General features: G+C 30.8%; 1 protein-coding gene across 2 annotated transcripts in view; it reads right to left on the bottom strand.

The window, feature by feature from the left end:
• Men (NADP-dependent malic enzyme) overlaps nt 1-15,417 on the bottom strand; it is a 52,023-nt gene that overhangs the window by 32,084 nt on the left and 4,522 nt on the right. Inside the window, exon 1 of one of the 2 annotated variants that reach the window (XM_076396882.1) lies at nt 5,514-5,822. The exons of the other annotated variant lie outside the window; for it this stretch is intronic. Coding sequence (XP_076252997.1) covers nt 5,514-5,692 — 179 coding nt within the window. The 5' untranslated portion in view covers nt 5,693-5,822. Of the gene's footprint in view, nt 1-5,513; nt 5,823-15,417 lie in introns of those variants that run through there. 2 annotated transcript variants of the gene reach the window in all.

Raw genomic sequence — 15,417 nt, 5'->3', positions numbered from 1 at the left:
TCTGAGTTGGGTTTGGTCATGTTTAAAAGTAACAAATTGGAATTTTTGCATGTATATGTGATAATGCATGAAACATGGATCCTTCACTTCACTCAAAGAATCAAAACGCTCGCCATCTGATAGGACAGCAACTGGCCAACCTCATCCAAAGCGCCTGAATGTAAAACAATCACCTGGAAGGTTGTGGCCTCGGTATATTGGGATATGCGTGGTATAATATTCATCGACTATCTTGAGAAGTGAAATACCATCAACGATGAACATTATATAGCGTTATTGGAGTGTTTGAAGGCCTAAATTGCAAAGACACGACCACATATGGCAAAGAAAACAATTTGTTTTATCAAGACAATGCACCGTGTCACAAGTCAATCAAGACAATGGCAAACTACAAGAATTGAACTTCAAATTACTCCCACATCCAACGTATTCGCCAGATTTGGCTCCCAGTGACTACTGGCTGTTCGCAGATCTCAAAAAATGCTCACCGGTAAGAAATTTCGCTCGAATGAAGAGGTTAACTGGGGTCTATTTTGGGGCAAAATATAAATCGTTCAACAAAAGTGGTATTGAAATGTTAGAGCGGAATGCCCGTGTTCAAGCTACACAAAGAATACTCTAAAATCACGTCAACATTCAAGCATCCAGACCTCTAAATATGTATAATATCATTACACGCCTCTAACAGAGAAAGACATTTGATCTTACTAATATCTGAACACTAGTGATACAGAGGAAAATATCTTAGTTGTTGTTGTTTATTAATAATGTTAAGAGAGATAAAAATTAATCGTTAACTGCACACCAGTTCCAATAAAAACATTTCTTTCTTAAGCTACTTTACAAAAACAGAATTAAACGAAAAATTATTGAATAACAATCTGTTCTTTATAAACAAATTGAAGTATATTTCAAAGAGCAGCACTAAAAAACACTGAAGTTAAGGATTATAAAGCAGATTAAATCATTCACGTATATCTGAAATCAGATTGATAAAATTTCCAAAGCCTTGACAATGGCTGTGATAAAAAGGTGGTGATATAAAGACAGATACAATCATATTCGAAAATAAAATAACCTAACAATAATATTATTATTAAAATATATTAAAAATATAAACTCTAACTCTAAAAATATAAACTAAAATGTACTTGTTAATACTTTTTGTTTGTACTACATATTAAACAATTATGTTTAACTAACCCATATAACTAACTATTTTTAACACAAAGTGTTAAACCATGGTTGTATTCAATGAAAAACTGCTGTTTATTGGGGAATATTATGAGTGAACCGAATATTTTAAAGAATTATTTTTAACACTTCATGAATTATTAGATGTCGACTACTGTAGGTTTACTGAAAGTAAAAAAATCTAAATGTTTATGAAAATATTATTTTATGCTTAAGAAAATCAAGCTGAAATCCAGTTTAAAAGGAAAGGGCATATTAATACAAGCATTTAAATTTATTCCAGGATTGCAATTATATTAATTTTCTGCTGGTTCTTTTAAATATTTTTTTAAATAATTGCAATCTACTGAACTATTACAGTGTATGTTTTATTTTCATCTATGTGTTTTAAAAGTTAGAACTCAAGAGGAACTAGATCAGGACACTTGCTTGATAAAAACTCATTAAATAATTGTTAATTAATATATAATTAAGTTGTGATATTACTTATCGTTAGATTCATTAGACTTATTTTTCATTTCGAATGCATATCTTTTTTGTATAGTTCCAAAGTCATAAAACAAACGTAGTAAAGTGTTATATTAGATCGACTTTCACGCAATTATTAGATTGAATCAATAAAATTTGAATTGTGTACGATTTTGTCTATCAAGCTGAAATCTTTTTTCCTGTCTAATTTAGTCGACGGTACGATTGGAATATTAAACATAGGAAGTTATTTTAAAATTTGTAGCTTGTTACGTTACCGTTATGTTTTTGTTTTTTATTATTGTATTGCAGGAAGAATTGTGAGTTATTGCATGTGTTAAAACTGAGTTGGTATTAGTTTTTCACTAACTAAAGTTTTCTAGATTAAAATTAATTTATATATTAACACAAGAAAGAACCCTTGATGATTACTTTAAATGGTGCGTTATTGGATTTAATAATGTATGGTTAACTTTTTTGATTTTCTGTTACCATACATATTCTGTATAGTTTGACGATTATAAATACTTTAAAACTGTTTATATCAATTTAAGCAATTTAACGTTAAATAACAATATCACAATAGTTTGGCTTTATTATTTACTTATACTAAAATTGCATTTTTAATACTTTCAATATTGTTCTTTTTATTCAAGTAACAGCCAATGCAGTTCGAATTACAAGCAAACTGAATTTATTGATAATTGCTACATTTCATGGGAACAGTTGTAGATATTGATAAAAAATATTTTGATTGGATGTAACTTGTAGAAATGTTTCTCTTTTCAAGCAAAAAGTGCAGCGAATTTCACGTTATACTTTATTTTATGATAAATAAAGATTTAGCTTTGTTTAATCTGTGAAATTGTTTCGAATCACTATGTTCTAATCTCAGACTAACGGAAATAATTATTTACAACTCTTTAACTATTTAATGTGACCTTCAATTGTCCGACCTAATTGTTATCGCTTAATATGCAATATCATTGGTATGGAGGATCATTTGTTGTTCCTAAAAATCATTGCTGGTGCCTTATAAATTGCTGAAAAAGAAACTATTGCTGGTACTTCTTGATAAACCCCCGTGTTGTTTTCTTTTATATTTTTATTTTTGATTTTGTCCTCCTTCTAGCATCCGTTCTTTCTAAGATTTATCAATTTTACAATTCTTTCCTGCTGAACAAGATCATATCTGCTATCTATTTGTTTCGGTTTGTTGAAACATATTTCTAATAAAATTAAGAATCTATTTTTATTTTATAATAATTAAGAATATATTTAGTATATTTCAAAGGTTTTTTCCTGGATGGTTTGTCAAGGTGAATAAAATGTAGGTTATTTTTTATATAAGTATATATTTATTTCTTCCTTCTTAGAATTCATATTCTAGTTCTATTATATTCCATTTTTTCCTTCAATTGAAAAACTGTTAATGTGTTTTCATGTGGGATCCAAATACGGGGTACTGAGAGCAAGTTTATTTTGCAATTGTTGAATGATGGCTCCATGAAATCTCTTATGATGTCTCTTTAGGACACATAAGGAATTTAATTCTACATGTCATACATAGTAGTATCATAAATACTACAATAATGGGTAATAATTTGACATAATTATGAAGATGTTAAATATATTTCCTTACTTAACGTAAGAAACTTGGTTATATAAGATTAGTAGTATTTTCGAATATTTCTGCTATTAATTATTACACTTCCGTATCTCTGTTTCCGATAATTAGTTTTTAATTGTGTCGTTTATTGTAAAATCGATGTAACATAAAAGTCAGGATAATGAAAGTAAGGAAGATAATATGTTAAAATAATCGATACCAAATCGACGAAAATATTACCATCAAAACTATACATATGTCATTTATTGCTCCATTTGATTGGTTTCCAGTAGAGTTTGATGTACATTCCATATTATATGTTCAATAACCATTAAAAAATGCGTTCCATCTCTCGGCTTTATTTTTGTATTTTCTTAGTAATTAATAAAATATTTTATTTTTGCTTTACCTCGTGTTATTGGTTTCTAAATTATTTACTATTAGGAACTTATATATAATTTGATCATTGTTTTCGCTTTAAAAAAGTGACTTATTGAGAAAATTGCTGAAATATATATTAATCAAAATATGTTCTACGACTTTCTCTTACTTTTTCCGCAACCTGGCGATACTCTGTCGAAAAAACGATGCTGTGATCAGCGATCCAATCATTGATGACCATTTTTGCTCTTCTCCAGCCTTTTGAAACTATGTGCTAGACAAGTCATGCTATATCGATCTGAAGAAGTGATAATCAGAAGCCATTATATCTGGTAAGTATGCTGCGCGAGGGTATCCTTTACAAATGTAATGTCGTATGAGCGAGAGTTGTGATGCAAGAGGGTGACCTTGCGTCTGCTACTCGCTATTACTGGTCCTTCTTGCGCTAATACGTCATTCAATTTGTTCAATTGAAGTCGCCGGACATCGGCAGTAATAGGTTCACTTAGTTTCAGTAGTTCGTAATACACTAGATCTTTCTGATCACACCATATGAACAGCAAGGCTGTTTGGCCATAAATATTCCACTTAGGTGTAGATATGGTTAGTTCTTCTGGACTAACCTACAACTTTTTCACATGGAATTGTCGTAGTTGATCCACTTTTCATTTCCAGCCGCAATATATCATAGATGACCAGTCCAAAATTGCATTTTCAGTCAATTCGTGTGGTACCCATTTTGGCTCCTTTTCCACTGCCTATGTACCTCTAGAAACTGTTGATTCATCATCTGCTAAACTACCCGAGAGCACCTTGAGAGAATGAGTTGGGTTTTTTTGCCAATAAATAGTGAAAATTTATTCCAACTTTTTACTCCAGTGATCGTTGTCATGCAAATCGATAATTGGGATATGATAGAGGAGCATCATCATAAGCCTCTAAAACTGTTCGATGGACTTCAAATAACCATCGAGTTTAAGAATTATGTGTATTGATACTTTCTATATACAATTTATAGCATTTTCAGCTTAAAATACATTCAAGGGCCTAATGTTTTGAAAAGCTTTTAGTTGTTTATATTTAATGTCATCTTTTTTCTATACAATATTATATTTTTCTTTGATACTTCCTAATGATACTGCTTTTTTTATTGATTCAGTTATTTAAATGTTTATATTTTTGTATGAACTTACAATTCTGTATCTTGGTACATTTTCGGACTTTCACAATGTTTCGTAATGTCTTCGACCATAAATTCACTATTCTTAAACTTATGAAACCATAACATAATACGTATTCCTTTAAATTAAATAAGTTAAATTAATAATATAAGTTCCTGGTGAGTGTATTTTTTGTCAAATAGAAGAAACTTAATAGCACCCCAATAAAAGCTACGCCATTGTCGAAAAAAAAATACAAAAATTACAGCAGATATCCTCGTGCAGAATTTATCAAATAATATAAAAAAAAACAAACACATGCCCTTCATTTAAGGTGACTTCGTAACCTTCACTGTTCCTATTGATCAGTCTCACTCTTAAACACCATGTAATTGTTCGGATCCTGTTATATAACGTCGATTAATCCAAACTAATTACCGAGGAGAATTCCCAAGACCCAATTATCGGGTGATTCGTACAGACTGAAAAGGTCAACCTTAATAATTTGTATGTCCGACCCGATATCACTAGAATTTTTAGCAATCATTGTTTATGTAACATCGTTGTACACGTTATATGTAAATAATAACAGTGGATTAAATTGCGACGTTAATGAGGTTAGTTTTAGTTTCTAACTTCTTGTTTTAAAGGTATAAATGTATACGAACTATGATGTTTGAATGTAAACGTGTAAAACTTACGTGTAAGGGGCATTTTCCGACGTTTCAAGTCCAAGAGAGTTGCCGAAATACTTGAAGATTCTCGTACTCATGTTTAACGATTTGTCACCTCTTCTTATCACTGAGCCACTGTCGCAGACTTTTATATAATTAAACAATATATTCGGGGATTTGGTATTTATACCCAAATTGGCGATCATGTCTTTAGAATGACTGATAAGCGAGTAAGAACATACCGAAAAATTGTCATTATCGGAACAATGTTCGATGTTCTGCTTTATTTTATCTGTTGCATTTGCAGAGCATTCGCTTATGTGCACACTATGTCGGAGATTAGCTCGGTTTTCGATGTTTTGATATTAGTAGTTTGACCTATCGGGGCATAGTTAAAGACTGGGTCCAATTATGCATATATTTTAAGAAATATTCTAAATAATAGCGTATTTTTTGACAATGAAACTCAAGTTTCTAAATATATGGCACTGGCAAGAGTCATCAGATATACATTAAAATGATAACACTTATGTATGTCTCTACACTTAGTAGAGGGATTCCAAGAAGGTTTAGAGGGAGAAGGTCTACGAGAACACCCCAAAAATCTTGCTTATTAGCTCTCTGAAGACTTATTACACAATTAAATGAAATATACTGTATAGAAATGTATATAGATAGGAATATTTTCGACATTTAGACATTTGTAGGAGCAAAAACCAAGGGATGGTCCACGGAGATGGAGAGTAAACTAAGAAATAAAGAAATATATAGATATATAAATACAATTTAACATGCAAATTCAAAATTAGGACGTCAAGGCTTTTACGGAACTTTTACATAACTTAGCAATTGATATTAATTGCGAATATAAAAAGATATCAGACTTGATGAAGGTGATACATAATATATCTCAATGAAGAAACATTTTGAAAACGCTGAAGAAAAATAGCTGGTAGAATTTTTTTATAAAAATTTGAGCCATTGTCTTTCATAGCCCGTAAAATATACATAATGAAACTTAGTCATCTATATCGAAAGTTTTAAGGTACAGAAAACATCAATTCAAACGTTGTAAAAACTACAGAACAAAGTTTATAATTGATTAAAAATTTAATATTTAAGATTAATATTCACAAAAATCCTATTATTAGTAAAATAAAAATATGTTTCATTAATCTGTGACCATATCCACCATATGGCAAATATGTTTTTCTATGCTGTTATTACTTATTTTTTTCCTTGAGTATTATTTTCTAGCCACTAAATAGTTAATTATGGAGTGGAAGTGATGACCAAGATACACAAAGATACAGGAAACTATTTAAAAACTTTTAGTTTCTTTATTGAACGCACCTTAAAGAAACTCATGATGTAATTTATTTAAAAATTAGAAATCGTAAAATATTGTCAATCCAAATAGTCAATATTATTTTGCTTTCTAAACTAGACTAGATCTAGAACATCCGTCATAACAGAGAAGATGAAATAACATCAAAAAATTCTAGTATTAACATTTTTATATAAATGTTAAATAATATTTAAAAGTAAATAAAACTTCCTTCTTTAGATTAAAATACAAACATTTTGTTAGTGTTTTAAAAATTAAAAGGATTAAAAGTCAGTTGATGTTAGATGTTTACAAACACTCTTTAGAACAAAAATGTAAAATGCTGCTTAATTAAAATTGCTTATATTTGTTGCTGTTTCGTATAATAAATAAATACTTCAGCATACTAAATACACCATTTTGTAGATATAAAGGTGGTTTAATTAAATTTATTTATTTATGGAAATAGGTAATATGGCATGTTAATTTTGATTTATTACACAATTAAAAGAACTGTATTGTATCAAACTATAAAAGTGCAGAATTTCAATGAAGCTCATCAATCTCATCATTATTATCAATCCATATCCAGCGCTCGAGAAAGGCGTCTGCTTCTCCACCAATATGCTGCTGTTACTTGATCTAGATCCATGTTCTTTTCCGAGCTACTTATACCGTCTTCCAGATAAAAGGTTGATTTCCAAACAATTGTAATCTGCGCCTCTGGATATGTTCCTTAATAACGAATGAATTCTTAGAGTCTAATACAATCTCTTAAAGATGTATCTGTAATTTGGCTACAATTTGTTTTAAACGTGGTGTTTGAAAAACCTAAATCCAGTAGACTGTTCAAGCCCAAGTCTCGGACCTATGCAGGTGTATTGCGAAAACTTAATCTTAATTGTGATATTTTTTTTCCTCTAGAAGCACCATTTTAGAGAAGCAAAGGTTCCTGCATCTTGGTCGTTTATTACTTCAGCACCAGATGACTGAATGAGAAAAGATTATAAATATCTGATAGGAATATTTTCAGACATTTGCAGGAGCAAGAACCAAGGGATGGTCAATGGAGATGGGAAGTAAACTAAGAAATAAAAAATATATAGATATACAAATGCAGTTTAATATGCAAAATTAAAGTTAGGACATCAAGATTTTTACGGAACGTTTACATAACCTAGCAATCGATATTAATTGCGAATATAAAAATGTATCAGACTTGAGACAAGTGACACATAACAGATCTCAGTGAAGAAACATTTTGAAAATGCTGAAGAAAAATAGCTGGAAAATATCTTTTTCTATGTTATTATTATTTTTTTTGTCCTTGAGTATTATTTTCTAGCCACTAAATAGTTAATTATGGAGTGGAAGTGATAACCAAGATACATAAAGATACAGGAAACTATTTTAAAACCTTTTGTTTCTTTATTGAACGTACCTTAAAGAAACTCATGATGTAATTTATTTAAAAATTATAAATCGTAAAATGTTGTCTATCCAAAAGTCAATGTTATTTTTCTTTGAAAACTAGACTAGATATAAAACATCTACCATAACGGAGAAGATGAAACAACATCAAAAAATTCTAGTATTAACATTTTTATTTAGAAATACGCTATCGTAGCAAGTCAAAATGTCAAACTGGAGAAAGTAAATAGAACTTCGTTCTTAAGATTAAAATATAAACATTTTGTTAGTGTTTTAAACAATAAAAGGATTAAAAGTCAGTCGATGTTAGATGTTTACAAACATTCTTTAGTACAAAAATGTAAAAAGCTTCTTAATTAAAATTGCTTATATTTGTTGCTGTTTCGTATAGTAAATAAATACTTGTTAAATACATCATTTTATAAATACAGAGGCTTTACAACCTTCAATGTTCAAAGAAATTGTTTTCAAATCCTAATCGTCAACTTGGAATTAGATGAGTATTCAAATTGAAAGCCGTCTATGTTTGGACCAATATTGTATTTAAACATATTCGTTAGCTAATAAGAGATGTTTAAACAATAAAAATAGCTCAATAAGGATATTAAACTAAGCTGCCAATATAAGCTGCTGATAGTTCAATCAATCGAATCTTAATTGATGTTATTTATTTATTTATGGATATAGGTTATATGGCATGTTAATTAGCATTTGTCTTGTACTTAAATTATTACAGCTCGTATTATCCGCAAAAAGTTTGCATAAGTTAGACCTGAGTCATTTTCCACTATTATATAAATATTATAATTGTGTAATTATGTAGTCTTTATAGAATAAAGTATTTACAGGTACAGCAACGTTACAGAAATATGTATATAATTATATATTAACAATAACCTTTCATAAAATAATGCAGGTATGATTCAATGTCATTGGTAATACCTAGTATCGTTTTGGTTATTACGGTTAATGTGAAAATAATGTAGCTGACACAATTTGTAAATAGTGACTAATTGTGTGAAATGACAACACGTCAAAAAATGACAATTAAATCACAACAAAAACGCAAAATGACAAAAAAGACAACACTAGTAGTTAAATGATATAAAATCGTCTGACTTACATCATATGGGAAAATTAGCCATCGACCAACAACATAACATTTAGGTACTATCAATTTTGTATCTGTATCGCAGTTTTTTTTCTTAATCAAGTGTTAGTCACGCTTAATTTTCCAGAAACAAATAATTGAAACATCAAGTCGGACTAAATCACCCTTGGATATCGCTAAAAAATGAAATTGATTCGCTTAAGTCAAACTATAGAAGGAAAGATGTTTTCTGTTTGAAGATTCGCAAACAGAAAGCACCATCCACCGGTCTTATTCACCAAACTTAGCTTCGTTGGATTACGATAGGTACTGGTCGATAATTTATCATGGACTGTCCGAGCATCACATTAGTTCTTAGGCAGAAGCCAAAAATTGAATTGAATAGACCTCTGAATTACCTTTATGAGGAATTTTTCATCTCGGAATCTATATGATGAATAATACGTGGAGAAAAATGCATCAACTTCAAAAAACAAATAAAAAACTCACTAAAAATTTTAAAAATAATCAAACTTAGATTTCTCACACAAAGAAACGTTTTAAAATAAGATATGTATATAATAATCGTTGTAATAACTAATTAAAAATAAACTGAAACCTTATTTAACATATGTGCTACACGTATTTTATATACTACTATATAACAGGTCAATTAAACACATAGACGGCGCTACTAGAATTAAATCCATAACAGCTGTCGGATCATTAGTTTGTGAATTATAGCATTTTGAGTGAAGCAACTTTTGTTATTGTGAAAAAATTAATATGGAAGGACCATTAACAGCGACTATTACATAGCGTTATTGGACTATTTGAACGACAAAATAGCCGAAAAACGGCCGCATTTGAAGAAAAAGAATGTGCTGCTTCACTAAGACAATGCACCGTATCACAAATCAGTGAAAACGATGGCAAAAATCCATGAATTGGGCTTCGAATTGCTTCCTCATCAACCGTATTCTCCAGATCTAGCCCCCAGTGATTGTTTCCTGTTCTAAGATCTCAAGAGAATGCTCCCTGGGAAGAACTATGTTGAATAAAAAACTAATTTTGCCAAAAAAATGTGTTTTACTATGGTAGGCCGGGGACTTTTCAATTGACATTTTACACACAATTTAGCTTAATATACCAACTTATCACTTTGAAATCAGTGCCGAGTAACAAATTAGATTTGTTTTGTTTGTAATTTAATTTTGTGTATATGTCCCAAAATTATATTATTTTCTTTGTATTAGGGAAACAGTAACTCTTGACCGAGTAAACGAGTGAGGCTGCTTTTATACTGTTGCTATGACAGGAACTGAGATACGAAACCGACACTATTTTTGCCCAACCTTTTATTTAACCAAGAAAGCGAGGAACCATTATCATTGTAAGAAATTCATTATAATTAATAAATCTACTTAGTAACATCACAAATACTGGATTGTTTTATAGATTTCATGCAACTAGGTTAATGTAAACTTAATGTTAAAAACCATGGCTTAAGATTTAATGGTTTTTTGGTATTACAGAACTACTGAATGGATGATTAATTAAACGTCGAACTTTTAAACTATAAAACTCGTCTTAATTCCTAATAACATTAGTCATTCATGGCCTTGTCGTGTAGGAAATCTTAGCGCGTACGTTAATCTTAGTTGTGATTCTATAGGATATTAGCATTATTCATATTTATCGGTGTATTAATAGTATGCCCCAGTAGCGCACTTTCAACTTGCTGAAAATCGTACCTCACAGACAGAAATTTTATTGTCAAACAGGGTGACGAATACACTGGCCTACACCCAATATATTCGGGTGTTCCACAGGGCAGTGTTCTTGGCCCATTGTTATATCTATTGTGTACATCTGACCTACGGACCTCAAGAAACACTACTGTTGCAACATATGCTGAACGAACCACAAGAAAACGCCAACTTCATCTTAACAAAGTCGAATTGTGGTTGAAAACGTGGCGTATCAAAGCCAATGAGACAAAATCTACTCATGTGACATTCACCGTTTGTAGAAGAACGTGTCCCACAGTAAAATTGAATAATCATGAACTTCCGCAAGCAGACAACGTTAAATATCTGGGAATGTATTTCGATCGACGTTTGACATGGAAAAAACGTATGTGACAAAACTCAAATAGCTTGGGGTTAAACTAAACCAAATGTAATGGCTGATAGTGCGTAAATCTAAATTTTAATTAGATAACAAGGTTTTGTTGCTTAAGTCAATAGTTAGAGCCTTAGGTACTACTAGCAAATCTAACATAAATATCTTCCAGAGGTTCCAGAATAAAGTGTTGCGAGTTATCGTCGATGCAACATATTACGTGTATAACAAACTGATTCAGCGCGATATCCCCATAGAACCCATAACGAATATGGTTCGGATTGCAAGTGCACAGTACTCTGAAAGACTATTATTGCATCCCAATGCACTCGCCAAACAGTTAAATGTGCGCGATGATAAGTGAAGTTCGTAGGCTCAAACGCAAACTACCATATGAACTGATTAATAGACACATAGAGCCTGATTTAATAATATCTAGAATAAGTTAGAATAGTATCTAGAATAATATTTAGGTTATAAGTCAGGATGGTTATATTATATAACTGAAATCATATAATAATACTTATTGCCCACTGGCAGATTGTTGACGTTCTAGGAGATTAATAATAAAAAATAACAGTATGACTATAGGTCAATTCAATATACACTGATTTACTCTAGTTAACTTTAATTTCCATGTCTGACTTCACTTATTTATGTTATTATTGTATGCTCTAGTTTTCTGTCATTTGATCAGGTTACAGAAAATATGTAGACTAAACCATGTTTTCTTTAATATTAGAGTCACGACCAAAGAAGAAATCAAACAAATAGCAAACATTTCTATATGGAATTTTGTTGCTATTGAAGTAAAACAAACTCTTTTATGAATATGAACAGTTAGGTTCATGCCATCATTGGTTTTAGTAAACAGATTAACCATTCAAACTCAAATTAATATAAAAATAGTGTCTTAAATATAGATTATTTTAGAGAAACAATCTTTCTTTACAGAAGCATGTCAGGAAAACTACTATCAATGAGTTATTAACCTGAAAATCTATTAATTACATAATAACAGGTCATTTGAAAAGTCCCCTGTCTGACACATAGATGGCGCTACTAGAATTAAATCCGTATGTTTTTTAGTTAGTCCTAACCCTCAAAAGATGCGTGTCTGAATTCACAGTTGTCGGATCACTAGTTTGTGAATCGAACTACAAAAATGGTATCGAAAAGCCAGAGGGTCGCTATAATCAGTGTATCACCATTGAAGGGAATTATGTTGAATAAAAAAAAAGTTTTGCCAAAAAATGTGTTTTACTATGGTAGGCCGGGGACTTTTCAATTGACTTGTTACTACAATCTAATTGATTATTACAAAAAAAGAAAAATATATAATAAGCCCCGGTATATTTAACGATTTACTATAAAAATATGTAAATTGTTATTAAATCCTAATCACGCTACGTCCCGTGGTGTCTAGGTTGTTTAGCGGACAAAAACGTTCGAGTTTTTATTAAAAATCACTTTAAAAACAACAACGAAGGAAAGATCGGCCTGTGGATGACTGTAAAATTATATGTAATTTGTTATAGAAGGTACCCTTGAACTGGTTATACATACAGACAAAAAAAAAGTGATTTTAAAATATATAATTATAGTTACATCAGAAAAATTACATTTCCACTCGCGTGATTTGAAAATTTTCATACGTATAATGTGGATACAGAGGAACAATCGTCATTCCAAGGCAACTGTTCTTATTTAATATTACTGTATGTAAAGGTGACATTTTAAAACAACAAGAAACAATCTCTTGATCAGAAAGTAAATTTTTTATAGGAAGAATATGAATTAAGTGAAATATTTTATTCATGCTCTGTACTCTATTATTAAACCTTTTTAAAAGTAACTTAATTTTTTTTCAATGTCAGACAATGAAAAAAGAGACGATCATACTTTTAAAGATATACCAATTACATGGTATCAAAATGTCGATAAACTGGTTCACTGTATGGTTGTATAAATATATTTTGATCTTAGTCCTGTTTGGTTTTGTGTCAATGTCAATAATTGGACCATCAAAACAATGTGCCCCCTTAATATGAACATTCGGAATCAAACTGATGCTGCTCCGTAGAGGTGATATTTTAAGCCAATAAAAATATGATAATTTTTTTATATTTTAAAGTCTCCTTTTTACCAACGAGGGTTTTATCTGGACTGGACCTACTATTTAACGTGGGCTCCGAACCACGGTCCTCGTCATTAAGCCTACCGACTGGCCAGTGACCAACTTTAGAAATCATCCCAGAAGACATCCGGTCTTACCCAGCCTGGTTAGTGGAGTGACTGGCATCATTTTCCTTGTCAGATTTTACACTCTTGCAGGACAATCACAAACATAAATTTACGACTATGCCCCAGCAGGATTCCAACCCGCGACTATCGCAACAGTAGGTAGACCGTCCTGACGCCTTTACCACTGCGTCAACCAAGCTATCAACTGAATATGATAATTATAGTATCAAGAAAAATATTATTTTATGTAATTTTTTTTATGATGATTATATTTGAAAATATCGTTTAATAGTCTACAATCCAACACAACAAAATGTCCTTTCAATATAATAATATATTCGAAATTACAGTATGATTGTTAATACTAATTATTTAATATTGATATTTATAATTTTTTAGTTATATAATGTATTAATATAATGTTTTATCAGATGGGTTTCTTTCATCAGTATTGTATATGTGGTCTATACTTTGATCGATCGATAAAATATGAGACCATTAATTTTCTTTGATTTAATATTACATTTCAATAGTTTTTTTTTTCTAAAAGTAGCGGATCAGTGAAACGTATACTTCTACAGCTTAATCAAGCTCAATTGAAAAGTCACCGGCCTACCAATTAAAACATATCTTTTTGGCGAAATTCGTTTTTTTATTCAACATAATTCCCTTCAAGGGTGATACACTGATTATAGCGACCTTCCAACTTCTCGATACCATTTTTGTAGTACGATTTGTCCCTTGCTTCAGAATAGGCCTCAGATTCGGCGATCATCTCTTCATTCGACGGAAATGTCTTCCCAGGGAGCATTCTTTTGAGATCTGAGAACAGGAAATAGTCACTGGGGGGCCAGATCTGGAGAATACGATGGATAAGGAAGCAATTCGAAGCCCAATTCATGGATTTTTGCCATCGTTTTCACTGACTTGTGAAACTTGTAACTGACAAGTTTTTGCTTCAACTGTATTGTTTCCCTTCAAAAAGCAATATTTTATCAACACACGAAATTCCTTTTTATCCATTTTTGCTTCACTCAAAATGCTTAAATTCACAAAATAATGATCCGACAGCTGGTAAATTGATACACGCATCTTTTGAGGGTTGTTGAAAATGTCGCAGAAGGTGAATCAACTTCATCAAAAACGTCTGCATGAATGAAGCAGTGTTCAAACAATCGAAGAAATTAATATGGCTAAAGTGATAAAAATGGCAATTGAAAAGCAAATTTATCGAAAAAGGTCAGCTTTATGGAAAAAAATTCATTCAGCATTTAATTTTCGTTTTCTTTTATTTTTCTTCTCTTTCCAAAGTTACTACATTGCGACATAACTAATTGTAAAAAACGATTTTTTTGTTCCTTTTTTGCGATGTTCAGTAGATTTTGTGGAATAAAAATATAAAATAGCTTTTACTGTGATGTATCAATCAGGAATCTCGTGCTTATTTGTATATTCAGTATCACGCTAATAATTCCAACACCAATCTTATTAATATTAGTTCTGCTTGTTTTTATAGTGCACTTTAAACATGATTTAAGCGATAAACAGCGCGCATTTGCTATTAAATATGAGTGGCGTGATTTGTAAAATTGTAAATAGTATCTCGATAGTGTGCATATGTTGATAATGAACGATTAGTTATGAAACAAAACTAGAAAAATTAACTTCATACTCGTACACCATCGTATTATCAAAACGTCATTATAATTATTGAG

The sequence above is a fragment of the Rhynchophorus ferrugineus genome, unplaced genomic scaffold (genome assembly GCF_030347505.1).
Source record: "Rhynchophorus ferrugineus isolate W39M unplaced genomic scaffold, kcgeb_rfMv2 rfM2, whole genome shotgun sequence".
In the NCBI taxonomy this organism is placed as follows: domain Eukaryota; kingdom Metazoa; phylum Arthropoda; class Insecta; order Coleoptera; family Curculionidae; genus Rhynchophorus; species Rhynchophorus ferrugineus.
This window is presented reverse-complemented; position numbering and strand designations above follow the sequence as displayed.